A 25853-nucleotide genomic window follows, 5' to 3' on the forward strand; every position below is an offset into this window, starting at 1 on the left:
CTATTCATTTATGATGGAAGTGGGCTATGGACCCTAGGGTAAGATCTTCAAGGAGAAGCCAATGGGCATTGTGTTTCCTTACAGATCTCCCCCAAGGAGGGCTGGATAGTACAATCATGTTGATGATACAGTAACAGTCATGTATGGAGACCCTTACAGCAGTCAGTCAGTCAGTTACATAAAAAATGGTCTGTCCTAACTTGTCCTCATTACTCTACAGGCCTCAAGTTGGAGGTTTGTTTATAGAACCCCTCCTCCTCTCTTCCGGCTCCCTCATTCCTCAGTCTTGCTGGATTGCAAAGCAAGATGTCATGGCTCGAGCCGGGCGTGGTGGCGCACGCCTTTAATCCCAGCACTCGGGAGGCAGAGGCAGGCGGATTTCTGAGTTCGAGGCCAGCCTGGTCTACAAAGTGAGTGCCAGGACAGCCAGGGCTACACAGAGAAACCCTGTCTCAAAAACCAAAAAAAAAAAAAAAAGATGTCATGGCTCTACACCCACCCAGGTTTCCTTTAGGCACCCAGGACTCTAGAACTCTCCACCAGTCAGGAGGAAAAAAGGACAAGTCAGCAAGACACATTTATCATTTTATTATGCAATTTCCTTCTACAAGAAAAAAAACTCTAAAAATATAAATATGAACTCTCTAAAAAATACTCAGAATAGAACTATAATCTTGTTCTTTCCAACAGGGGCCAAACTTGTTCTTTAAAAGATGATGGATTAAAACACATGTCTTCATATCTCCCAGAACATTCACAGATACATTTCTAGAGAGAAGTGTGGGCTGGGACTAGGGAGGGGACACCTTCTTTCCATGTTTCTGGAAGCTGACTTTGTCATCTATCAAGTAAAGCTATGGGCTGAATAGGGTTATACAAGACGGGGCCTGGAAAGAAGTGGAAAGAAAAGGGCACCAAGACACCAGCTTGTTTAAACAGACATTGAAGTTAGACCCTTCATTCCTTCCTGTTAGCCAGCTCTTGAGCCATGCAGATCAAACTCCCCAAAGGCCAAAACCCCAGAGGACCTGGGTTCATTGTGAAGGCTGCTGTGCTGAAGTCCACAGTGCTGAGATGGTCAGTGAACCTGATGAGGTCACTAGCTGGAAGAGCTGATGTGAGTGGAAGCCCTCAGGAGGATTTATTGCTGCTGGGAAACCCTTAGCCCCTTAGCACCAGGCAGTATCTCCAGCAACTAAAACAAGGCTCAGTCTCAGAGGGCCTCCTGGGGTAGCAGCACCACCCCTGTAGCAGGGAGATGGCCAAGGCCTTACCGTTGATGCAGGTGTGCATGGCACCTAATCCAACATCAAGCATCAAGTCTGAAGTACTCAGAAGATCCCTCTTTAAGGCTCTTGGGACAATGGTGGGATCTCTTGGCCAACCCTGGGCCTGAGGGCCAGGGGTCTAGCAGTATCCTGGGTGTTTAAGCCAAGCCAAGCCTCATGCTGTTGGTCTTAGGCAACCATAGTACCTAGTCTCTGGGGAGGAGACGTCCCAGGGAGCAGATACCTGTGAGCTTCCTATCAGAGGAGCAAACCACGATTTTGATATGGAGAGCTCAGATTACAATGGACTTGCTCTCTGGTGAATGCTTAGACTTTCCACCCTAAAGCCTGAACGCTCTGATTTGGGTAAGATTCCCACATCACTGTGGGAAAATCCATAGGTCCTCAAATGCTAGTCCTACGAACTACTCTGACTTTAGGATCAAATGTCACATCCCTGGGATGTTCTTGGAGTAAAGCACGTGTGTGCTGCAGATGTACTAACAGTCTTGTATACTCCAACAGAGCCTTCAGATGCCTGGCTGCATGGATTTTCATCTGAGAGGAAGAGATGGGAGTTTGCAGGGAGCATGGGATCAAGCCTTACTTTCTGTGGCAATGGAAGATGGGGTGGGAGAAAAGGGTCAGAGGGCAGAGGTGGCTGAAGCCATGCAGCTGCTTACTCGGGTGTATGAGAAGGAAACCTTCATCCTTAGCATCCAGCTGCAGGAGTTAGCTCAGATGTCTGCTAGTTGGGAGGAGGGCAGCACACCGGTGATGCTGAACTGGGAAGTGAGACCCGTGTGCCCCAGTGTCACAGATGGGGAGCCAAGCAAGCAGAAAAGGGAAGAGCACAGGAAAGAGGGCAAGAGGACTGCTGCTTGGCCTGCCCTGGCTGGATGCACCATCCCCAGCCTCCTTGTTGGCCTCTGGCCTCCTTGTTCAAGAATAGGGATTCCTCTTCTGGCTACAAAGGCCCTTGTGGCTGGGATCACTACAGAGTCTCCTGGCCACAGGGAAGACAGCATGATAGGGCCCCTAAAGGAAGAGAGGGATACAAAGCAAGTTAACCTGGAAGGCAGGAACCAGTGAATGGTTGATAAGTCTTGTCGGGTCCTTACACAGATCTACGCAGAAGCAGAGGAGGATCGCCATTACCTGAATAGAAGACAGAGGCTTGAGGTATCTCTGGCGCTGCGGGAATTCCGGCAATGTCAGCACAAGCACAAAGAAGCACTTTCACTAAAGACAACGGCTTTGCTTCCACCGTCCTCACCACACTCCAGTCTCTCACATGCTCCACCCCGGCTCTCACACATACTGTTCCCAGATCCAGGCACTGCTTCCTTCTTGGTGCGCAGTGGCTTGAAAGCTGCTCTGACTCTCAGCAGTGCCCTTCTCAGTCCTCACGGTTCTCCTCCCTGTGATCTCTGCTCTTGCAGGACCATTCCATGCTCTCACGCTCTCCTCTCTGAACATCAGAACACTCTCTGCTGCTTCTGCAGGGGCCTGCCTACTTCTGTCTTCACACGCACACAGCAAGGCTGCCCATACCATCGTTCCCAAGTGCCTATCCAGATAGGTAGGGGCACACCTAAATGGATGAGAAAACCCTGGGAACCCTCAGTGACAAGGGGCAACCTTTGAGGAAGCTCTCAAGGCCTTAAGCCCCGGAGGCACCTCCTCTGATGCTGGGCCAGAAGCAGAGGAAAGGTGGTGGCTAGGATTATAGTCAAGGTGTAGCTTTCCAGGTCAGGTCCCATCATCAAGTCAAAACCTATCGTTCTTCCCTAGCTGTATCTTCTTCCAGGCAGAGAGGGCCTGGACCAGTATGGAAGAAAGAGACAGAATCAGGGATTGGTGGTGGTGGGGGGGAGGTCAAAGGATAGACAGCATGTGAGTCTGAGCAGACAGGTAAAGAAAATTCCTGCTAGATCCATCCTCTTGGGCTGGTGGCCCTGTGAATCAGGAGGAAACTGGGACAAGCCCGAAGGAAGATGAGTTCCAGCAGCCAAAGCTGTAGGCAGCAGCCGGCAGAGGGGTTTGCAGAGGAGCAGGATGAGATGGCACTGAGACCCTTTGCTGTTCTGCAGACTCCTTTACTGGGACTACACAAGTGGCCATCTGGTCCCACAACACCTCTGGTAGAGAGTGGGCTCTGCTGTGCCTTCCAATAAGGAAGATGAGGGCACGGCACCACTGGACGATGGACCTGTGTGTGGTGGTGGGGGGGGGGCAAATTGAAGAGGAGGTTCAGCAGGGAAGACAAGAGATTCTACTCAAAGGACAGCAGGTCTGGATGAAGGCCTTCATTGTCAAGGCTGGAAGTCCGTGCCTGCGGAGGTGGGCTGCTGTCCTCCCAGGACTCGGCCAGGCTGATGGGGCTCAAGCTGAGTTTGAGGCCATTTCTCTCGATGGGGCCAGGGGAGGAGGATTTCTTGCCCTCAGTTGCTTTTAGCTTGGCTTCCTCCTGGGTGTTCTTGTGTATTAGGTCCGGTACCAACAGGGACACCTCACCATTGGGCAGAGCCTCTCCCTTCTCTCCCATTTCAACGGTAGACTCCGGCCGTGAAGTGTCTGCAGAGACAGGCTGAGCAGCGGGTGGAGAGTCCTGCGCCTGCCCAGGTGACGATTCTGTCCCATATTCTAGATTGCTTAGGACGGGCTGCGATGAAATCAGCATGTCCTGGGTGGTCTTCAGGGCCCGAGGAGTTCGCTTCCGGGTTATGGGAGGTGGAGGGTCCAGCAGTGGGAAGGCTTCTTGGACTGACCTGAAAGTCCATGACAATAAACACTCAGGCTTTATGGATGGTTGCACACCAGTCTACAAACATTTTCGATTCTCTGCTCCAACTGCCCCTTCAATTATACCCCTCCTCCCCAGCAAGCACTTTCTCCATTGAGGTCTTGCTCTGGGCTTAGGGTATAGAGCTCAGCAACTTCAGCCCAACAACTAGCTCTGGGACTGCTCTCTCCTCATTCAGTGCCCACAATGGCTCAAAGTGTTGCCTCTGAGAGGCTGGATAAAGACTCCAGGGAGCTGAGTCATCTCAGAACCCAGAACCGGGTCCCAAAAAAGGGCACACAAGCTCATCGGCATAGGGGTTGGACTTAAGGCCCAGGAAGGAGCTGTGGGATGGAAACAGAAGGAGCTACATTGGGCTTCTCCCTCCCTATCAGGCACTCAGTCCATAGCAGCCGTTACAAGGAACGGCTGGCAACAGAACTCATGTGGAGAGTTTCTGGGTAATACCAGGATTCAAATTCGGTTCCAAATACTAACTTTCTGAACGTGGGTCACCTGCAAATGAGAAGACACCTAAAGCACGGCATGATGGCTCACATCTACTATCTCAGGGTAGCCGAGACAGGAGGGTTGCCTTGACTGTGAGGTCAGTCTGGACTGTGAGTTCCACGCTAGCCTGGGGTACAGTGTGAAATTGGTCAAAGCACAGTACCCAGGTGGGAAGTACGTCTCTGGTCATGAAGGCTGAAGTGGCCTCTCATGAACATGGGGCCTATCCCTGTTTTTCTCGACAAATGTTCACCGCTTCCTTGGGTCTGATCTTTCCTGTATGCTCTGTGGTTTTGTCCACGTTCCTTCCTCTACAACTGGGATAATGGGGGGTTGAGAGGACTCACCTTTCATCCTCCAGCCAGGGTCCACAGGCTGTGTCTTCCCCACCAGGCAGCTGGGCTCCAGCTGTCTTATTAATCTCCATCACACCCACACTGCCCAGGCTTGAAGACTCCTTTCTCCGCAGGAGGTCATTGACCTTGGCCCCCACAGCTTTGCCCAGATTCCTAAGGTGCTGGCTGCTGCCCACCCTCAGTCCTGGTCCTCCTGGCTCTCCAGAACCAGGGGCGATGGAGCCTGGGGCCCCAGGTCTGGACAGGTGGGGAAAGGAATGGCTGGACTGGAGCTTTGGAGTGAGGGTTGTGTTCAAATTCTCAAACATACTGTGGTCAACTATGGACAAAGAAAAGAAAAAAAGAGAGAGAGAGAGACATGTAAGTGAAGGGGAACAGGACCCTGGATTTGTCACTCAGCTTTGATGGTTTTGCAATATACCCCAAACCTTCTGGAAGCTTCCAGTAAAGATGCTTTTAAACTTTCCAGGTTTGTTTGTTTGTTTGTTTTTGTAATAGAACATGAGACCAAACATTCCAGTTGTTCCCCACTCGGGTTAATCAGTGAATGAAAACCCGGGTCAAGAAAAGCCAAGCGTGTTCCTTTAAGCTAGCCTCTTCGACATACGGCTTGACCTCTTTGGCCTTGGTGTCACCAGGCCCTTTGAAGCCGAGAGAGAAAGGGGATGAAGCAATGAAATGTGACATGCTGACAGGGCCATGAGTACATGCTGTGCTCTTTGTCTCAGGCACCAGGACAAGGGGCTGCTGCAGGAATGAATGGCAGAGGAGGATTCTGGGTAGGGAGCTACCTATGGAAGGCCTCATGGGCTACACATTCCCTCATGGAATGGGGGTCAAGAGCTCCTGAGTGGAACCTGGGAGAGCAGGTAAGCCCGTGCACACAGAGGCTAGACAGTCAGTCAGACCCAGTGTGTGGCATATGGGCAGGAACTTGCTGCTGGTGAAGCACAAATGTCCCAAATGTCCCGACAAATCCATGCTCTCTTGCTCACCATGAGAGCATAGTGAAGAAGCTCATTAGGCTAGAGAGAGGCTCAGAGTAGTAACTGCAGGCCTTGTGTCACAGTACCAGTTACTGATTGGCTGGAATTAGAACTCAGGTCTTCCAACCCAGCATTTAGGGCTCTTTCCTTTACTTGGGTCATGGATAGCGATGGAAGCTCGTCCTCTTGGGACCTGTGTATGACTGGAACAGTTATTTTGAGTGTTAGCTTAATAAGCGGGAAACATTCCTAAGGCTGAGGCCACACTTCATGCATCTTTGTATTTGTATCGTCAGCACCAGGCTTGGGCCTGCACATAGCAGCTACTCAATGAGTACCTCAAACGAACTGCTCACATTCACTTGGAATTAGGAGGGGCAAGATGGTAGCCCTGAGGTCTGCCGTTGAAATGTCTGGAACTCCAGGACCTGTGCTGTGTTGTTCACACACTGTGTTCTGGATAATTTTACATTAACTTGACAGAGACTAGAGTTACCAGAGAGGGAGCCTTCATTAAGAAAATGTCTCTAAAGGATAGGGCTGTAAGCAAATCTGTAGAGCATTTTCTCAATTAGTGACAGATGGATGGTACCATCCCTGGGCTGGTGGTTCTGGGTTCTATAAGGAAACAGGCTGAGCAAGCCATGGGGGAGAGGCACACAGGTAAGCAGCCTCCCTCCAGGCTTCTGTATATTAGCTCCTGGCTCCAGGTCCCCACACTGTTTGAGTTTCTGTCCTAACTTCCTTCAGTGATAGCTATGGATGTGGAAGCATAAGCCAAATAAACTCTTTCCTCCCCAACTTGCTTTTGGTCATGGTGTTTTATCATAACAGCAATAACCCTAACTAAGACACACTGACTCCTGGGCATCCGTATCCTCTCTGAAAACTAGGTTATCGAAGTAGCCAGACTTCAAGCCTGAGTTGTCTGTGGCCATTGTCCTAGCTTTGTGGTCTATCTGTCCCTGGGCTCTCACTGTTAATATGTCTGCTAAGGGTCTATCTCGGGAAGCCTTTCCTAAGATTGCCTGAGGTTAGGTCCTATTGTTCAGTCTCAGTTGAACTGCACTGCTGAGTTCCAAACCAAGGGGGGATGCTTCACTTTCTGTGATGTGCATTGAGATATTACAACTATGTCAACTACCTAGACAACTTGTATTTGAAGAGTCCCTATGGAGCATGGAGAAAGCCATGCAAAAAAGAGTAGGGATAACCTCTCTGGTCTTCATACTACACCATAGGCATGTTTCCTCCATAAAATATGGACTGGTAATGCCTCAGGTCTCCTGGGGTGGAACTACAGTGTGGTGATAGGGATATGCCAGGGAATTGGGGACAAGCCCCCAAGCTGCTGGGACCCTAGATATGCACCTATCACAGTGGCAGAGTGCTCGGCCTACCCCACAGCTGCTCCTGACCATACCCATAAGAGTGTGTCTTGCCACGACATCTACTCTGACATAATTTCCTATCACGGTCCAAAATCCTTCTCATTGTCTTTACTCTTACACTTCACCAGGGAGCAGAGGTGATTTGGAAATTATTCTCACTATCTCTCTGCATCCAGGAAGTGCATGGAACAGAAAGGAAGTGTATGTAATGCCCCATGGGTGTGTGTTAGAAGGAGGAAGTTCTCTACTGCTGGCTCGACCTCACATTTCTCTGGTGGCTTCTTTACATTCTCAGAGCAAGCGCACGGAAACACTCAGACTGCCCATCAAAGTGATTTGTAAGTGAGAATCATCTATTCCTTTCAAAGCGCATCCTTAACAAACAACTTAGATGATGCCTAGTTTGGGTTCCTGTCCTGCTTCTCTATTTCTTACCATATGGTCTGTGAAAAATTCTAAACCACTCAGTAATTTAAGGTGAGTCTATTATATGCTTTCCTTATCATTACCTCAAAAATTTTGAGAAATATACCTTGTCTACACAATAGAATGGGAAGCCCCATTGAAAAGGGCTATAGACCCTTAGAGTACTTTTATCAACTACAAGGCCTGGCTTAGGGACTTGCATAAGAATAAGCATTTAATAAATCAGTTTAGCCAAATTTGACTTTTATGGCAATTAAAAAAAACCAGATTTATGTAATTTATATATGTGAGTACATTGTCACTGTGTTCAGACATACCAGAAGAGGGCATCAAATACCATTACAGATGATTGTGAGCCACCATGTGGTTGCTGGGAATTGAACTCAGGACCTCTGGAAGAGCAGTCAGTGTTCTTAGCCACTGAGCCATCTCTCCAGCCCTTGTGGGAATTCTTAACCACCTCTCAGTGATGACCAATAGTGTAAGGACATCACTCGAACTGCCTCGGGACTTGTGACAACAGCCTCAGAAGGCAAAGAAGCCCTCTCTGTGGCAGTGCTTGCAAGGGCTTGTGAGGTCAGGCTAGAAAAAAAACTTGTCTTCTCTACAAAGCTGACCTCTGTCTTGGGCCTCTGTTGTCCCCACGGTGAGCCTCTTTCCTGCTGATGAGCCTCTCACACTCTACGTACAGCCTTGGAGACTGAGAGAGCAATGGTGAGGAGATGAGATGTGGTTGGATCCCAGCTGGGAGGACCTCGGACCTCCCAACAGCACCCCCAGAACATGCACATATTCAAGCAGAGAGGGGGGCATCTGGGAAGCTATGTCATCCACAAGAAAGAGGGGAATCTTACCTGTCCGAGAAAAGGGCTCGAAAAGCAGGTGGGAAACAAATGAGAGAAAGACACATTTATGTATCGAGCAACCACTTTTAGAGAGGCATTTCCTGTCTGCGCCATCACCAACAACAACAGAAAAAGATGGCTATACCGTCTGGCATGGCAAACCCTGGAGAGACCAAGTTCCCAAGAACTCTCCAATATCTAAGTCAAAACAGGCTCATGATTTCAAAACAACAAAAAGACACTACATTCTGGGCCCCCTTTACAAGAACTCCATCTTCCTAGTTGGCAACAGCCAACACTTCTAAGTCCCTTGGGTCCTGTGAATATAGCTCACATCTATACTCCTTTCATATGTAAATTGCTAGACTGTGGTTAGGAAGACATTCATACACTCTACCTCAGTCTAAAGAAACGATATGGAAAAGCCAAGTGGCAGAGGCTGCCCATCACACAGCTGATGGAGAAGGGAACTCAAAACCATGTATCCTGACTCCCAGACCCCAGGAGCTTCCTTTAAACCATGGTGAGCCAAATGAAATAACCAACAACCTCAGAAGCAACAAAATAGCACAGTTCAATTTACACTATAAACGTTTTAGCATTCTAAACCAGCCACGGGGAGAAACAGGAGGCAAATCAGTTCTCTCAATCCTTCAAATGTTTAAGTACCTGGGAATAAATGCTCATCAGACCAGTTCTTCAGGACAGCTATATTTGGACCTTAGGAGCAGACTGTCTTTTGTAGCCAGTGTAAACACATTGTCATTTATATCCAAAGCACTTCTATATATCTATGTTAATGGGCTGTGGTGGTCCAGAATGGGGCGCCTGCATCTCTTTTTCAAGTGTCACAATCACCTCTCATATTTGTTATGCACCTTTCTAGGGTGCTAGGTGTGAGGCAGCCCTGGAGTCCACAGTCTGATCAGCACACTGCCTACAATGAACAAATGGGATGGAGAAGTCCATTTGCCTAAAAAGGCATCAACTATTAAAAACAATATCTGGTCACCAGTCTTAGGAAATATATGTTGAAGTATTTAGTATAAAAGGATACAGAGTAACTTACCTCCAAATAGCTCAGAACACAAATAAGCAAACAAAATATATTTAAAGACTGGGAATGTTGCTCAGTGATAGAGTGATTACCGAGCATGCACAAAGGCCTGGGTTTCATCCCCAATCACACACACACACACACACACACACAGCAGGTAGAGGAACTGACAACACAAAATGGGACACAATGTTAAAACATCTGGCTTCACAGTGTATGGTACAAATTTTAACTTTTGCAAATTTTAGATATTGAAATTATTTTCTAAAAGTATATGTATATGTATGTATATGTATGTGTGTGTATATATATATTGCCCTAAACAACACAACCAGTACAACAAAATAAGGAAAATCTTGTGTTGTAGAGGCCAGGAAAATAAGGCAGAAGAAGAACAAGATGGTTACTCCCAGAGGATGGAGGGGTCCCGGAGGTGGAAACACATGGGATGTTCTCACAGAAACGGTGACAGTCCTAAAGAAAATAAGTGGTAAGCAACACCACTGCAAATGGCTCTCCAGTGTTCTCCCTTCTTGCTGGGTATTCTTAGCCAAGACAGGCCATTAAAGAATGGCAAGTTAAAAAAAAAATCAAGCTACTAGCTCCACCTGTGAAGTACAGGTGGCAGAGATTTTCTCCCACTCTGTGGCCTGCCTGTTCACTCCACTCATACCTTCTCTTGGTGTGTGTGGGCTTTTACATTGCATGAAGTCCCTGAGGCTATTTCCTGAGTCACTGGAGCTTTGCTTAGAAAGTTCTCGTCTTTACCTATATCCTAAAGTGTATTTCTTATGTTTCCTCTAGCAGTTCCAGTATTTCCAGCTGGTATTTGTCTGTGATCTACTCTAAAGTGGCCTTTGCAAGGGGTGAAAGACAATGAATCAAATTTTATTCTTTCACAGATGCATGTCCAGTTTTGCTAGAATTATTTGCCTTTTTCCCGATTGGATGTTTTTGATACCTTTGTCAAAAATTAGGTGGCTACACCTTTGCCTGTTTATTTCCAGGGCCCCTGTTTCATTAGCCTGTCTGTGGAAAGTAAAATCTTAAATAAGGCCTCCTAATTCAGAAAGAAATGGGTATCTTTCACATGCAGACTCTAGTTTGTGATTTATATAGGTATGTGTGTGTGTGTGTGTGTGTGTGTGTGTGTGTGTAGAGGTTGGTAAAGCCAGAAAAAAGGAAAAAGGAAATTAGAGACTCAGAAAAAGGTTAGGCTAAAGAAAGGGGAGAGGGACAAAAAGGACACACGTGACATGGAAGCAGAAAGATACTGGGAAAGGATATGGGGAGGTTAGAGTGCAGTGGAGATGGGAAGGGAATCTACTAAAACACACTTTGTTCAAGAATTCTATGATGACCACTAATTCTTTGTATACCAATTAAAAAGTTTAATTAAAAAAAAAACGAACAACTAGTTAAGTTTTTAAAAGAAAAACAGTCTTTCACACAAGAAATCTATACCCATCTTTCAAATTCATAACCTAACTGGCTAATGGAATCATGGGTTGTGATGTCAGCTGCATGCAGAATGTTTATTGCCTAGACAACCCGGCCAACCTCTCCCGAGTGGGTGTGTGACCTCCATTCCCCTGTGTGGTCAGAGCATGGATAACTACTCACTCCTCAGCACTCCCAGACCTCGGATCTCCTCCTCTGCCCTGAGTGCTTTTCCGGACATAATGTCCTCACTTGCCACCAGCTTGCCAGGTAAACGCTCAAGTCGAGGTAGTAGTCTGTCTACCTAGAGAGCATGTCCTCTCATTAACTTGGTCTTAAACGGGCAAGTAGTGAGCTGAAGATCATGGGAAGGAACAAAGGTCGATACACGAGGACTTTTCAATGGAAGTGTGAAGTGTAGCTGTCTTTGGATGCTTTTGTGGGATCTTCTTTCTTCTACCCTTCTCCACCCCTTTCCACTTTCACCCCCCAACACTAGATAGGAAAGAAAAAAGGATGGAGAGGAAAGAAACAAGAAGAATTTAGATATCCTGACAATAAAGATCACCCCCCCCAGGAACTTGACCCCCCTTATCAGCAGGAAGTAGTCTAACAATTACTTTTTGATCCCTGCTGATTAGGGGCACTGAGTTCCTTGGGAGGGGGCAAGTTTGACCTTCATTGTCAGAATATCTCACTTCTTGTTTCTTCTTTGCATGATTGGGACCAACAGCAAACCGACAACCTATCTTGCCTCTTAGGGCCCTAGCATTTCTACATCCTCTGAAAAGTCCCTAGAATTTCAAATGTCACACAATCACAGAAACTATCTGCGGGTGGCAAAATCACTCCTCGCAGAGCACAAGGTAAATCACCGTCAGCTGTTTTGGATAATCTGAAGCAACCCCAGATCCCATACCTGGGATTAAAATGAAAACATATTCATGCAATATTTCTGTTTTTAAAAAAAGAATCCAAAATTCCAAAATTGTCATTACAATGACCATGGCTCATTAATGTGAACATCACCTGGAAGCTGAGGGCTCCATGGATCCAATGGTTTGGAACAAGATCCTTTAGAGCACTGGTTCTCAACCTTCCTAATGCTTCCTTTAGAACAATTGCTCATGTTGTGGTGACCAACCCCTGCCTCCCCCGGCCCCCCCAAAAATTATTTTTGTTACTACCTCATAAGTGTAATTTTGCTACTGTTAAAGAACTGCAATGTAAATATCTGTTTCCAATGGTCTTAGGTGGCTCCTGTGACAGGGCTGGGAGACCCCCAAAGGTGTCTTGACCCTTAGTTGAGAACCAGCTCTAGGGATGGCCCCACACACTAGACTTGAGCTGTACTGTTGTGGGCATTCTCCTAAACACCCATTGCCTCTACAGAGAACATTTTTAAATCTACCTCCTAGAAGTCTAGCTATTGCCCTAGGGTTTAAGGCACATCCACTTTCTCCCAGACCCACCTAGTGGTGGGGATCAAACCCAGAGCGTCATGAATGCTTGGCAAATGCTCTACCACCCAGCTAATCCTCAACCCTACATTCCCCAGAAACTTTTCAACAAGGGCCCCCATGCCCCCTCTGACTGAAGGCTTGAGATCCTTCAATTAGAAACCTGGCTCCTCACTCCCCAAAGGACCATGCAACATGCCTATATGGGCTGTGTCCAGAGTCCTGTGAAATTGAAGTCACTCACGATAAGCAGGAGCATCAGGTGGGGGGTGGGCTACGGAGAAAGGTGCCATCTGAGGCAAGTCTTCAGGAATAAGGTTTGAAACCAAGGCTTTTGGTCATGCTAGATATGACCTTTCCTGCCACAGCATGCCCTAGCCTAGCTTAAGTCTTACAACCTGGTTTCTAGAGGAAACCTTTTCTGTAGGTCTGAAGAAACTGCCCCATTTGTGACTACTTCGGAACACCACCTAGAACAGGCCTGCTGGAGTTCAGAGGTCACTGTTTTGCATTAGTTTTGAGACCCCCTAACACACAGAAGATGAGTCTCTAAAAGTGTGTCTTTGAGAGTCCCCCTAAGAGGAATCCCAATCCTGCTCAGCTTACCACTGTTTCTTCTGTAACTCAGATATTGTAAAGACAGTAGTACTCACTGTCAGTCCATGTCAGGCCCTGCCTCCCTAGGACCCAAGCAAATGTTCTCCAGCATCTGGTGCACAGCCAAGTGCCTGCAGCATGTGAAGCCTTCTCCTATTCTGGGCAAGGACATGTAAGAAGCTGAAGAGGGACAGGGGCTATACTCCTAAGGGGAGGATGTCTACATTGTGTCTTGTTCAGTAGAAGTTCATAGGAACATGATGGCTTCTGCCTCCTCAGTGCTATCTCTCAAGCTCATGTGAACAGTTGGTTTCTGTCTAAGTTATCTATGGAGGGATTAGAATTGGCACTGAGGCTGGAAAAGTGGTTCATTGGTGGCAAAACAACTATTAGATGTCAGATGTCTACCTATTCTTACCTATCCTTAAAGGAGTCAGAAGTCAAGGTGTCTTTACGCAGAGAAGGGTCAGTCTCTTGCCCAGACATCTGATGGCCATTTTCACCAGCAGAAAAAGAAGGCAGCAGGAATGTATGTCTTAAGCCGTTTTTCCTATCCCATCAACACCTGCGACCTCTCAGCCATCAGCAAGGCGGAACACAGATCCTCTGAGGTCTTGCCTAATCAACTGCTTACCTGTCTGGTTCTCCTGACTGCCTCCAGCCATTTCTCGTTCCCTTTTTGCTGCCCTTAGCCCCAGACTCAGACCCTGTTCTTTCCTTTGCAGACTTGGGGGACACCCAGAATGGGGAGCAGCTGAGACGGAACTGCACCATCTACCGGCCCTGGTTTTCCCCTTACAGCTACTTCGTATGCACAGACAAAGAGAGCCACCTGGAGGCCTATGGGTTCCCAGAGGTGGACCGAGAAGAGGGCAGAGGGGATAACTGCCTTCTTGAGGACGTGGCTGAAAGTGTCTGCTCATCTTCTTCCTCCCAAGAGAACACATACCCCAGGGAGGCCAACAGGAAATCCAAGCATGGTTTGGATTCTATCACATCCCAGGACATCTTAATGGCTTCCAAGTGGCACCCAGCCCAGCAGAATGGCTACAAGTGTGCATCCTGTTGTCGCATGTACCCCACTCTGCACTCCCTCAAGAGCCACATCAAGGGGGGTTTCAAGGAGGGTTTCAGCTGCAAGGTGTACTACCGAAAGCTCAAAACCCTCTGGGGCAAGGAGCAGAAGGCCCGGACAGGAGATAGGATCTCCTTGGGCAGCTGCCAGGCCTTCAAGTAGTCCTGCTGACATCTCAGGTAAATAGGGATGAAGCCTATTTATGCCTCTAGAGGGGTAACAATAAATTGAAATTAGTCATAGCCTTCTTTTGCCAAGTCTGGTCAGCCTCCATCATCTGTTGCTCCTCTTGGTACCCAGTGAATCTTCATCACTTTCAATCAGCGGTTGCTTAGCAACACCAGACCCACCTCTTTGCCTCCCCTTTTCTTTCTCTCTCTCAGGATAAGCATAGTTCTAGAAGTTTGAGAGTATCCTCTAAGTGGCTGTTAAAGCGAGGTGACCAGGCTAGCACTGATGGGAACTAATAAGAGACAGAGTGACTACTCAGTCAGAAACTCTGTCTTAAGAGCCTCGCCAGCTTTTGCCCTAACCGGCCTCCAAGCTGACTCTGAAGCAGCTCCCATGTAAACAGCACTGCTCCAGGATGCTGGTCTACAGGTTTAGTCCTTGCCCACACTGAGGACAAAGGGCAGAGAAAGAAACTGAAGGCAGTTTGAAACACATCTTAGATATTAACCATTTGAGGTGTGCTGTCACCACACAATGTACAGTTGGACAGTCCTGACCCTTACTTCATTTCAGGGCAACGCTCTCTGCCAATCTGAATCAGAAAGATGACTTGGTCTTTCCTCTCAGGGACTGGGTATCAATCGTCTTTTAGTCTTTGCCTTCCCCAAGAGTGGGGTCAGCGTATGTAGGTTCCTTCTTTGTCTTTCCCATGATGCACAGCCTGACTTTATGGTCTTAGCAGAGAGATGCTCCTGTTTATCGTTTTGTTATCAAAATATCACGTCTGGTTCTTACGTTCCCCCAGCACGAGAAATGTTGTACTCACATCCCTACCACTTAACATGCTATGAGAACAACCCCGGCCTTTTCTGTGCCCTCTCTGCTTAGCAAGAGTCCAGAGACTGTCAGATTCAAGAGCTGGAATTTACAGGTCACAACCTGGCCACTCAGAAGCCAGGTGGTGTCTAGGCAACCTTGACATCACTCCATGGATACCATTCCCCAAGCGGGAGGGAAGTGACTGGTGAACCTTTCTAGTTAGTACCTACTCTGTTTCTTAACTGGAAGAGCCACTGAAGTCTGGGAAGTGGCTTCTTACATGAGTGACTGTGCACATGTGTCCTGGTCCTTTGATATGGTCCCTCAGCAAGTACAGCGAGAAGCACACACAGCAGAGGCCCCTCTTGGTTTCACCATCACCTGGGAACCCTGGGAACCGACTCCTAATCCCCTACCAACCCTATGCATCTCGCTCAGGGGCCTCTGCATCACATTCTCCAAACAGCCAGGAGGAAAAGCAGCTGCTGGGGGCGGGGGGGCATAGCATAGGTTCATTACTATCCAGCCGGTGTCCATTATCTTCTCGCTAGGGACAGAAAGGTGCTTCCCACATTTTTGGGACAGAGCTCCATGTGGTTTCAGCACATAGAAAAGAGTGCCCAGCAGATGCCTGTACCTACCAGCACAGGAGTGCAGAGGAGGAAGCACACTAAGTATAAACTTTACTGTACCCTGGGGCACTGATAGGTGCTCTCTGCTGAGGCTTTTTACAAGGCTCTCATACACACTCATGAAAGCTGCAATTGGCATTTACCATTCCAGGGTACAGGGGAGAGTAAACAGTGTATATTGTTTATTCTCCTCTGACAGCCTTCCCAGCCTTCCTTTCCCTTCCAAACCACCCAAAGTCCTAGTTTTGGGAAGTCAAAAAAAGCCTCCCAAATTGACTGCACTGTGAGACTCTGCAGACCACTTCTGGAATGTTCTTTCTGCTCTCCCATTACTGCTCTATGCTGAGAGGCTCATATTTCCATGTACCAGGAGTCCTCTGTGAATCCTCGGTGCTATGATCCTTGTAGGAAGATATGGGAAGGAGGCTGTTTTGTTCCCTATAAAAACTTGGTTGGAACAGGCCCACGTGGGCAGCTACCAAATAGAAATCTCAGACACTGAGTCCAGGGGTCAGTGAAATTAAATAGTCTTGATCATAGTTATGGAAGAAACAATGACAGTGTTTTTGCACTGGAACTCACTGCTACTACTGTCATGTTCTAATGGCATCTGAAAATCCAGGGGTCAGAAGAGTCCAAAAAACCTGGATGTTGGCTAGGGCATTGCAGTGGGTTTTAATGGCCTTGGGCTGGATAACTCCTTGTCAGGGCTGTCCTATGTGTGGTCGGATCCCTGATTTCTGCCCTCTATATTCCTAAAGCATATATCTCCCAGCTATGAGATAGCTATCCCTCCCCCTCCCTCCCTCCCCCTTCTTCTCTTCTTTCTCCTCTCTTTCTTTCTTTCTTTCTTTCTTTCTTTCTTTCTTTCTTTCTTTCTTTCTTTCTTTCTTTCTTCTCTCTCTCTCTCTCTCTCTCTCTTTTTCTTTCTCCTCAGACAGGATTTTCTATCCTTGGCTGGATCTGTAGACCAGGCTGGCTTTGAACTCACAGAGATCCACCTATTGACTGCTAGGATTAAAGGTGTGCACCACCACTGCCCAGTGTGAATTCTTTCTATATTGCGTCCCAGAGCTGATGATACTTGGCTTAGGAAGTGGATACAAGAAGGGGGAACAGAAGAAACAGGTTAAATAGAAGAAGTAAGCAGAGACAATGGGAAAGCTTTTAGAAATAAGAAAGGTTTATTTAGCAAAAGCCACTAACTAGTGACACCATCCAAGGGTAAGTGCACTTACATCAACAGAACCGTTTCCCAGAGAGCTGACCCAACAGTTAATGACAAAACAGTTTTAGGAAGCAGAAGGCTAGGGTAGGTGGGAGGGAGGAGAGGGGAGAGCAGTCAAGCAAAGAGTAAATCAAGGAACACAATCCGTAAACAAGGTCAGCTGAGAGCGAGGCTCAGAAAGGTTCTTACAGACAGCATCAGTAGAAGCAGGAATGTAAGGAATACAGTTTCCAGTTCCCATGTGCAGTGTCCATCCTGTGCAGAGATCTGTCCTGCCTCTGCAATTGCGAAGCCTTGTATGCCCGAGAGCTTTCTTGCACCTGGGGTGGGCACCACTAAGGAACCCCTTGGTGTCCATGTGTCCTCCACATAGGGCAGAGCAGAAGGATGGAAAGGAGGAAGGCAGAGTTGAGTTAGCAGAGCAAGAAGCAAGGAAGGATGCTGCTGCGGGGAATCAGGTCTGCGACATTCCCTGTCCTGTTCATTGGCCTAAATGGAGGGTCGGTGGCTGGTGACCCCACAAGGCCCCCAGATCTTTTCTTGGTTTCTCATCTCCACATACCAAATGTGTCCAGATTTGGGTCTTACTGGGGAGGATGTGGCACATGAATGAATTCTCCAGGGAAGTCTTTAATCAGGGAAAGCGGAGGGTCAAAGAAGACAGAAACCAAGGGCAAAGTCTTGCATGAGTCTCAAGTCGGCATCTATCCATCCATTAGCCATTTCTCCAGTTCTCCCATCTTTTCCATTCCTTCCTCCTCCTTTACAGAGTTTTAAAAGCCACCATCTTGCCCACATACTCTCTTCACTGTATCCTACAAAGCCCGTTCCACCCACAGTGCACACACTTCCACTTGTTTCTGATTTTACTCTCAGCCCCCACTCACAGGAAGTAGACCTCGAGGAAACAGACATCCCACTCTCTCTGATACACAAAAGCCTACATCTGAAGGTCCTAGACTCAAGGAACCCTGGATTGGTATTGAGTAAATTCAGCTCAGCCTGTCTTGAATCCCCATCTGCCCCCTTCAGTTTTGTGGACCTCACACTGGGAATTCTCCCTTCCTTGTGTATCAGGACCTCCTTCCAATGGTTATTTAGAAAACTAACAGAATTCTACCTTGTCAATAAAATCAGGGTGGGAAAGGGATACAACCCTACTGTTTATCTGAAAACCCTGGAGAATCTTTCTAGTCACTTCTCAGACGTCCAAAAGTATGTCCACACCACACACACACACACACACACACACACACACGGTCACCCCATTCTATTACTATATACATACACACTTCATTCTATTACTACACATACACACATGCACACGTGCACACACACACACACACACACACACACACACACACTACTCCATTCTATTACTATCAACATCCCTATGCACTAGGGAGTGATAGTGTAAAGTTGTGTTAATTTCCTTTAACTCTACTGCCTAACTGTTTTGTTTAAAAGAGACCCCACTGTGGCTATAAAAAGGGCCATGCTTGCATTTTGATACATTTCGAAGCAAAGCTGGGGCTAAAGAACTCCATCCTTCCTTACTGTCCCTCTGATAACACTGCACTCTGGCCTACAGCTTGTCCAGGATGAACAGGGCCTCCTCCCCACATCACATGACTTGGAACGGGTGTCAGCTTTCTCTTCAGAGGTTGAAATAACTATTAACCAGTTAAGGTCTTACAGGGGAAAAGGAACTTTTCCCGTGGACCTAGCCAGCCGATTATTGAGTGGAGAACCCCTAGGCAAGACCTAGATGGTAAGAGATTAAGGTTGCACTTTTAACACCTGTGCTCAAGGCACGCACCTGCAGAGAGCTAGGCTGGGGTGGCACAGCTGTGGTCCCTGATCTGATCTAAGTGGCAGTGATTCTGAAGGGTAGACAGCCTCAGCTATCAGCTTACATCCATTTCTCTCTTTCTTTTTTTTTTCAGTAAAAACCAACCACTACTGCCCAGTGGAGGGGACAGGTAGAAAGCTAAGGCAGGGGTTTCTGGGTCTCTGAGACTTACACAAAGGCATAGTACTGCCAAAGCTTAGGCAGGCACAGCCCCTGAGGCAGGAAAAGGGATAATAAGATAGCTCTTAGCCTCATTTATATGAGCTGGGTTGCAGGCAGGAGATGGGTCGAGGCAGGGTTTCTAAACTGAAGAATCAGACCTACATTAGCTGCAGCAACCTCATCAGCACCCCTAGGCTAACCCTCCCCTAGGCTAACCCTTCCCTATGCTAACCCTTCCCTAGGCTAACCCTCCCCTAGGCTAACCCTCACCTAGGCTAACCCTTCCCTAGGCTAACCCTCCCCTAGGCTAACCCTTCCCTAGGCTTTCCCAGCAGGTTCTTCAATCCTATTAACACCCCCAGAGTCCTCAGAAGCAACATCCAACATCCAGCTAGAGTCAATTCCTAGTTTTTTCACTGTGACCTGTGACTCCGGTCACCTCCATGCTCACTGAATGGCAGAACTCACTTTCCCAGCAGCCCTGGGAATTCTCCAACGTCTATAATCTCAGCCAGGGCCTGGGGAAAGAATTCTCCTACAGCAGAAGGGAGGGTTAGGCAACTTGTAGCATCCTGATATCCAAAAAACTAAGTACCCGAGAAGGTACCAATGGCTTCCTTTTATGGTCTGCACCACAGAGACAGGAGAGTGTAGGTCACTGAGACATGAAGGACAGATTGAGTAGAACCTGACGATGGTGGCAGCAACAGGCCTTCCAGAACTGTGGTTCTGAAGACGGACCCATCCCAAGGCCCTGGGTTCTGGAAAGCCCTGCTTCCACCCCATTCAGTCATTAGCAGAAGGCAAGTTCCTGTCTCTAGGAATCCAATTTCTTCCCCCCATTTACCTTCCAAAGCAAAATCCCAACCCTCTTCTGAAACCCTACACTCTCCACCCTGGGTGTTATTCTCAGCGGCGCTTTCCCCTGGGCATCCCCAGCCAGGGACAGGCAGACTTGACCCCCCACTTGGCATCATGCTACCACCTTCACCAGCTCCTCATCCTGCACCTACACGGCGATCTCATCATCCAAACTGTCACCCAACTCCTGCCGCTGTAGGACATTGAGCAGGCGTGGCAGCTCTTCCTGCGACCACGAGTCACGCTCCTCGCTTTCGTCTGTGTTGGACTCATACTCAGAGGCGATGCCTGACTCTCGAAACTTGATGAGCTCCAGGCCACCTAGGAGCGGCTCACCCTGTGCCATCGGCTGGGTATCCTCAGGCGGGAGGAAGCGAAAGCACTCCAGCTTCACCAAGCAGTCATGCCTACCTAAAGGGCTGCCCGCTGGGTGGGCAAAGTCAGCCAAGCCAGCGCCCAGCAGTGGTGAGTGTAGGTCCTCTGGCTTAGGGGTAGTGGATTCACAGAGCACAGGCAGGGCACCTGAACGGAAGGTGATCTCCAGCAAGCTGTCCTGGGAGCCCACTGCAGGGAAATGAAAGGCAAGGAGATGCAGGGTTAGGCAAGGCTTCAAATGTGAGCTCATCTATTAACCCCTGGTTCTGACAACTTCCATTCCTGAAAGGGTCCTCTCCTGACTGGCTCTGTAGCATTGCTAAGAGTTTTATAGATTAATCTAGTGCTCCTTCTCTTCCACCCCAGCAGTGTCAAATGTACCTGGCTATGGAAGAGCAGGTGTCAGAGAGTTGGGGAGGCTTCCAAATGCTCTGTAGTGGATTTGTGATGGGGGGGGGGGTTACCAACCCAGCCACATTCCAACTAAGGGCTAACACTGGAACCTTGTGAGAGAGGAATGTAGACCCTGGCTTACACACTGTGGCTCCCAGCTATACCGGTGCTCAGCCCTGTCTCTGACTACTGCTGAAGAACCCGTGGGCTGTACTATGTAATAGCTAAGGGGGGTAGCTTGAGGGAACTCCTAGTATAGTTAGAAAAGCATTGGATTTTCAATGACTAAGTGTGAATCTAGGCTTCACTCACTGTTTGCTACCTGTGTGGCTCTGAGCTACTTATTAAACTTCCCTGAGTATGTTTCCTCAGTTGTGCAAGGGGCATAACAGAATCTACCACTAAAGAGAATAAACAAGCTTACACATTAAAAAACAACTATCATGGGCTAGAGAGATGGCTCAGTGGTTAAGAGCACTGACTGCTATTCCAAAGGTCCCGAGTTCAAATCCCAGCAACCACATGATGGCTCACAACCATCTGTAATGAGATCTGACACCTTCTTCTGGAGTGTCTGAAGACAGCTACAGTGTACTTACATATAATAAATAAATAAATCTTTAAAATAACCTACTATCACAATTATGTTTGTAATAGCTGATCAACAGGGATTTGTCTGACCACAGTCAAGATAGCTTAGCTTATTACTTAGCTTAGCAAGATTACTTAGCTACCTTATCGATTAAATGGATATCCAGTTCTCTGTGACACAGAACAGTGAGTGAACTTTATAGTGCAGAGAATCAACTCTGGAGGAGTTTGTATGTCCCACAGAGCTCACAACATGATGCCCCATAGGGACTCAGCCCCATAGGGTTCATTGGGAAATCCCTCTAAGGAAGAAATGGGCTTGTTTGGAATATAGAGTGGCTAAGTTCCCTTCCAGGAGAGAGCAGATGAATGTGGTTGCATCTCCCAGGGGCCTTCAAGTTTGAGTAGTGGATAGAAGGCAGACAAGATGTACTCTGGTTCTGCAGGTCTATAATTCATGAGGAGATGTGAAGACTAATAACAATGTTGACTAGGTTCTGTTGAAATACAGGCACCATCAAGGCTCCGAGCAAAACATCCCAGGGTTCATGGAAATAACTTGTTTTATGAAGCTTGGACAGCGGTACCAAGGCTGGATGGGACCCCGGCTTACTGGTGTTCTGTCCTGACAGCTTCAGCTCCAGCTCCTGCACCTGCTTCACCAGCAGAGAGATGTGCTGGAGCATGTCTTTGTTCTGCAGCAGGAGCTGGTGCACTCGTGCCTGGGCCTCCAGCCGCGCCGCAGCCTCAGCAGCCAACTGATCCTTCAGTAAGTGTACCTGGAGAGAAGAGGAGGCAGGGCGACAGAGAGGAGAAGGGGCAAAGAAAAGAGAGGGACATTAATACAAATGACAGTTGCCAATGGATGGCCAGGACCAGAGATACCCCTTTCCATATTCAATACAAAAGGAAGAAACCCTGCATGGAAAATGGGCACTTGGTCTGGTAATATTGGAAAAATAGCCAAGAGAAGACAGGTCAACGGCCCTGTGGACCTCTCTATAAGCATTAAAGGACCATGATGTCCCTCAGGCACCACTCTGAGTCCCATGCGAAGTGCAAGATATAGTGAAGACATTCTCACTTCCTGCAATGTCCCTGTGGATAAACTATCCTCCATTTCTATCTTAAGAACCCATTTAGGCCCAACACAGCATACTTTTCTAACTAACTTCATTTTGTTTGAGACAGGGGCTCTTGATATTTAGCCCTGGCTGGCCTGCTACTGGCTACACAGACCAGGCTGGCCTTGAACCTGCAGCCATCATCTTGTTTCTACCTCCTTGGTGCTAGGATTCCAGACATAGGGTATCACACCCAGTTTTACCTACAATCCTTTCAAAAAACAAAAGTAGCTGGGTATGGGGGATACATGCTGTAATCCTAGTCCTTGGGAAACAGGACAATTTTGAGGCTAGTCTAGTCTACCTAACAACTTCCATGCCAGTCAGAAATACCTAACAAGACCCTGTCTCAAATCAATTAAAACGCAAACATTAATATAGTAGCTAAACCATCATAACATCTCCCCAACACCTGCCACCCATAATCTTTATAATCGTTCCTTCCAATTTCCTGAGCATCAATGCAATAAGGCACAGGAAGTACAACTCTACTGCTATTAGTGAGTTGGTTATATTAAAGCTTGTCTTCTTATGTCTGGGTACTAGCCTCTCTGTCTTCCTATCCTCTTCTTATTCCCAATAGATGCTTATAGAGACTTGATTCCTTCCCTGAAAGGGTTAAATGCTTATTGAGTGACTTACAGAAGTGCTCTTCTGAAAACCATATAAAGGCTGAGATTATTATTATAGTCAGCACCTCATTTATTCATATCCCTGTGGAACAGGGGCCAGCCACAGCATACTCAACCCCATTCCTGGTGCATTTCACCTTGAAGGCGAAAATCAGTGGGAGGAGAGGGGTTAAATTATACTCTAGCTTTAAAAGAAAATAGGCAAAAGGTCAGTGTTCACACAAACATGATTCTTGTGCTCGCAGTGGACCAGCAGGGTTTTAGAAGGCTCTGGAGAAAGGGAATGGATAAGTTCGATCACCTGGAACCAAGTCTATAGGGAAGATGGTTTTCCTGGACCTAAACCATGGTGTTGACAAGAACCGAAGTTTGTGGGATGTGGACTGGAGGAGAAAGCCGGATGAGGGGAAGCATTCGCTGGCTCCTTTTCAGGCAAAAATGCTCTTGATTTCTCAAAAGCAGCAAGCTGTAAAAACTCACAATTTGCTGAGGCTGATCAAGGGATCTATAAGTCTCCACATCTGCCTTTTGGGGACATAGTACTAAGAAAATTACATTCGGGTAGGGTGGGTGCTTCCTTCTCTGTCCAGTTCTTAAGCCCTGACCTTGCAGTTGGCTCTGCTTTGAACGGAGCAGAGCCACTAATGAGATTTGCTGCCACTCTCCATTAGTGGATCCTCAAGGTTGGACTCATCCCTCCCCAGGGAGAAGATGCCTAATGAATCTAAAGAAAACTTGTCCTCTATAAAGGACTGCTGAGGACAGAGTTCTTGTCCTGATCAGGGTGCCACCCCTGATTTGCTCTATCATATTCACAGGAGGGATGTGAAGAGGGGTGAGACCAGGGGAAGATGTGTCAGTAACATGCAGCCTGGGTTTCTGATGCTGGGTGGCTGTGAAATCTGGAGCTTTCTTGGAAACTGAGGCATAGAGAAATTTCACCCAGGAGTCCCCTAAATCCTGTTTGAATCTAAGAAACAGGGAAAGGGTTGTAGGAAACCTCTACCTGTACCCCCCACCCCAGGAAGGCAAGCTTAAAACTCTACTTGCCCCTACTGTTACTTACATGAAATAAGAGTACCTTTGAAAGGAATCTACCATCTATGGATTAGATCTCTCACTTTCTACTTATGTTGGAATCAAATAGAAATGTAAGACAGAAATATGGAACATGGCTGCACACCATTAATTAGCATCTGTTATGAGCTACCTACACACCTGCTATACACCCTTGGGTACCAGCATCCCAACAGAATAGACCATTAGGAAGCAAGTATGGAACTAGCAGCTGGGGTGTTGGAGTCTTTCCTTCTGAGACAACTACAGGCAATTTTCTCTGGGCCTCAGCTTCCCCATCTGTCAATGGAGAGGGCTGGCTAGGGGCTATGTGATCCTGCATTCAGATAGACAATCGTAAACACTAGGGGCCACTTTCTAAAGGGTCACTGAGAAAAATCCTCAGATCCCCATAGTGACATCTGAGAATCAGGGAGGAGAAGGAGAAAAAAGTTGTTCCTTCTTGCAGGAGTTAGGTGAGATGCTTCTTTGGTGGGTGTCCAAGTTCCAAGGGCGGAGCGCCATCAACACCTGAGAGACTACCCTCCAATACTGTGCTTCTGGTAAAACCCATTGACATTAAGTGCCGTGAACAAACACCCCCGAGTATAAGTGCCTCTTGGCCCCGATTACATAAGGATCTTGCAAGCGCAGAGCTGGATCACTGCAGATGTTTTTAGGCTCCATAAGCACAGAAAGAACGCACTGCTGTCACTGCCCAAGCCAGCACTAATGAACCACCTGCTACTGCAGTCATTAGAAGTGGCATCAGGCCTGAGGATCAGAGCCCTGAGCTGCAGAACTAACCCCAGGCCAAGCAAGGCCAACGCAGCTTAGACTTCTTCAAACGCTGAAGCAGAGTTTATATGGAGTTGGATATCAAAATCAGGTAGTGTTAGCTTCACCCTTGGTTTGGGCTCTGTTTCTCAACGTATGACAGGAACAGAAGGTACCGTCTTATCTGCCCTCCCTGACCCCAATCATAGACAAAGAATTTAACATCTTTTCCCAAAACTGTCTACAATACTTTGAACATTGACTATTCCACTCAGACCAAGCTGGTGGTGGCACAGACACAGCAATGTGGCACCGAGTCACATGCAGTGTTGGTGTCTTGCTCTGTACCCCAATCCTAGAACAACATGTATAACACCAACCCTGATCCCTCCATCTCTGCACCGCTCCCCAGACTCTGACACTCACCCTCAACCCACCCACCCGGCCACCACCTCAGACCACTGTCTCACTCACTCACTCACTCACTCACTCACTCACTCTCCAGCCTACTTGCCTGGACTCCAGCTCCTCCATCAGAAGTGGGGGCAGGGCCAGGCTGAAGTTAGGGAGTGGGGGGCACATGGAAATGGCAGTGGAGATAACCAGAGCAATTTGCGCCCCTGCCCCCGCCCCCTTCACCATACCAGATGGAAGCAGAGGCAGGCAGTGCTGTCTCAGCATGCATATACCAGGGACTTGGGCAGGGCTGGAGACTGGGAGAAGCCACAAGGACAGATGCTACGAGGAGGGCCTGGGCGGGGGCACAAAGCATTTCAGCACTGTTGCTCTAACTACGGCACACACACAGGACCACAAAAGCACAAAGCATAAATAACAAATTACTTGTTCCTGAATAAGCAGAAGTAGCAACAGGTAGAGGAGCTCTTTAAATAGCAACAATGAGCTTCGCTATCGTTATTATTTTATTCCCCCCACCCCACCCCCCAAGAGCTAGGCTAGGGCTTGGCAAATGATGAACAGATC

The 25853-nt window shown here is 47.7% G+C and overlaps 2 protein-coding genes across 6 annotated transcripts in view; one reads left to right on the top strand and one right to left on the bottom strand.

Annotated features, from left to right (window-relative positions):
• Nucleotides 1-623: 623 nt before the first annotated feature.
• CUNH1orf226 (chromosome unknown C1orf226 homolog) overlaps nt 624-25853 on the bottom strand; it is a 295496-nt gene continuing 270266 nt past the window's right edge. For 2 of the 5 annotated variants that reach the window (XM_021163356.3, XM_021163360.3), the window contains exons 9-12: nt 21894-22059; nt 20333-20485; nt 4911-5238; nt 624-4039 (exon numbers count right to left, since the gene is read on the bottom strand). In XM_021163356.3, coding sequence (XP_021019015.2) covers nt 3544-4039; nt 4911-5238; nt 20333-20485; nt 21894-22059 — 1143 coding nt within the window. In that variant the 3' untranslated portion in view covers nt 624-3543. Of the gene's footprint in view, nt 4040-4910; nt 5239-8576; nt 10796-20073; nt 20486-21893; nt 22060-25853 lie in introns of those variants that run through there. The other 3 variants (XR_015048409.1, XM_085842790.1, XM_085842787.1) reach the window with 3 other exon arrangements.
• Spata46 (spermatogenesis associated 46) lies at nt 10893-14454 on the top strand. The gene is made up of 2 exons (XM_021163366.2): nt 10893-11334; nt 13847-14454. Exons 1-2 carry the CDS (start codon nt 11232-11234, stop codon nt 14356-14358), a joined length of 615 nt encoding a protein of 204 aa, XP_021019025.1. The 5' UTR covers nt 10893-11231; the 3' UTR covers nt 14359-14454.

Source organism: Mus caroli, unplaced genomic scaffold (genome assembly GCF_978045245.1).
Source record: "Mus caroli unplaced genomic scaffold, Mus_caroli_1 scaffold_1, whole genome shotgun sequence".
Classification (NCBI taxonomy): domain Eukaryota; kingdom Metazoa; phylum Chordata; class Mammalia; order Rodentia; family Muridae; genus Mus; species Mus caroli.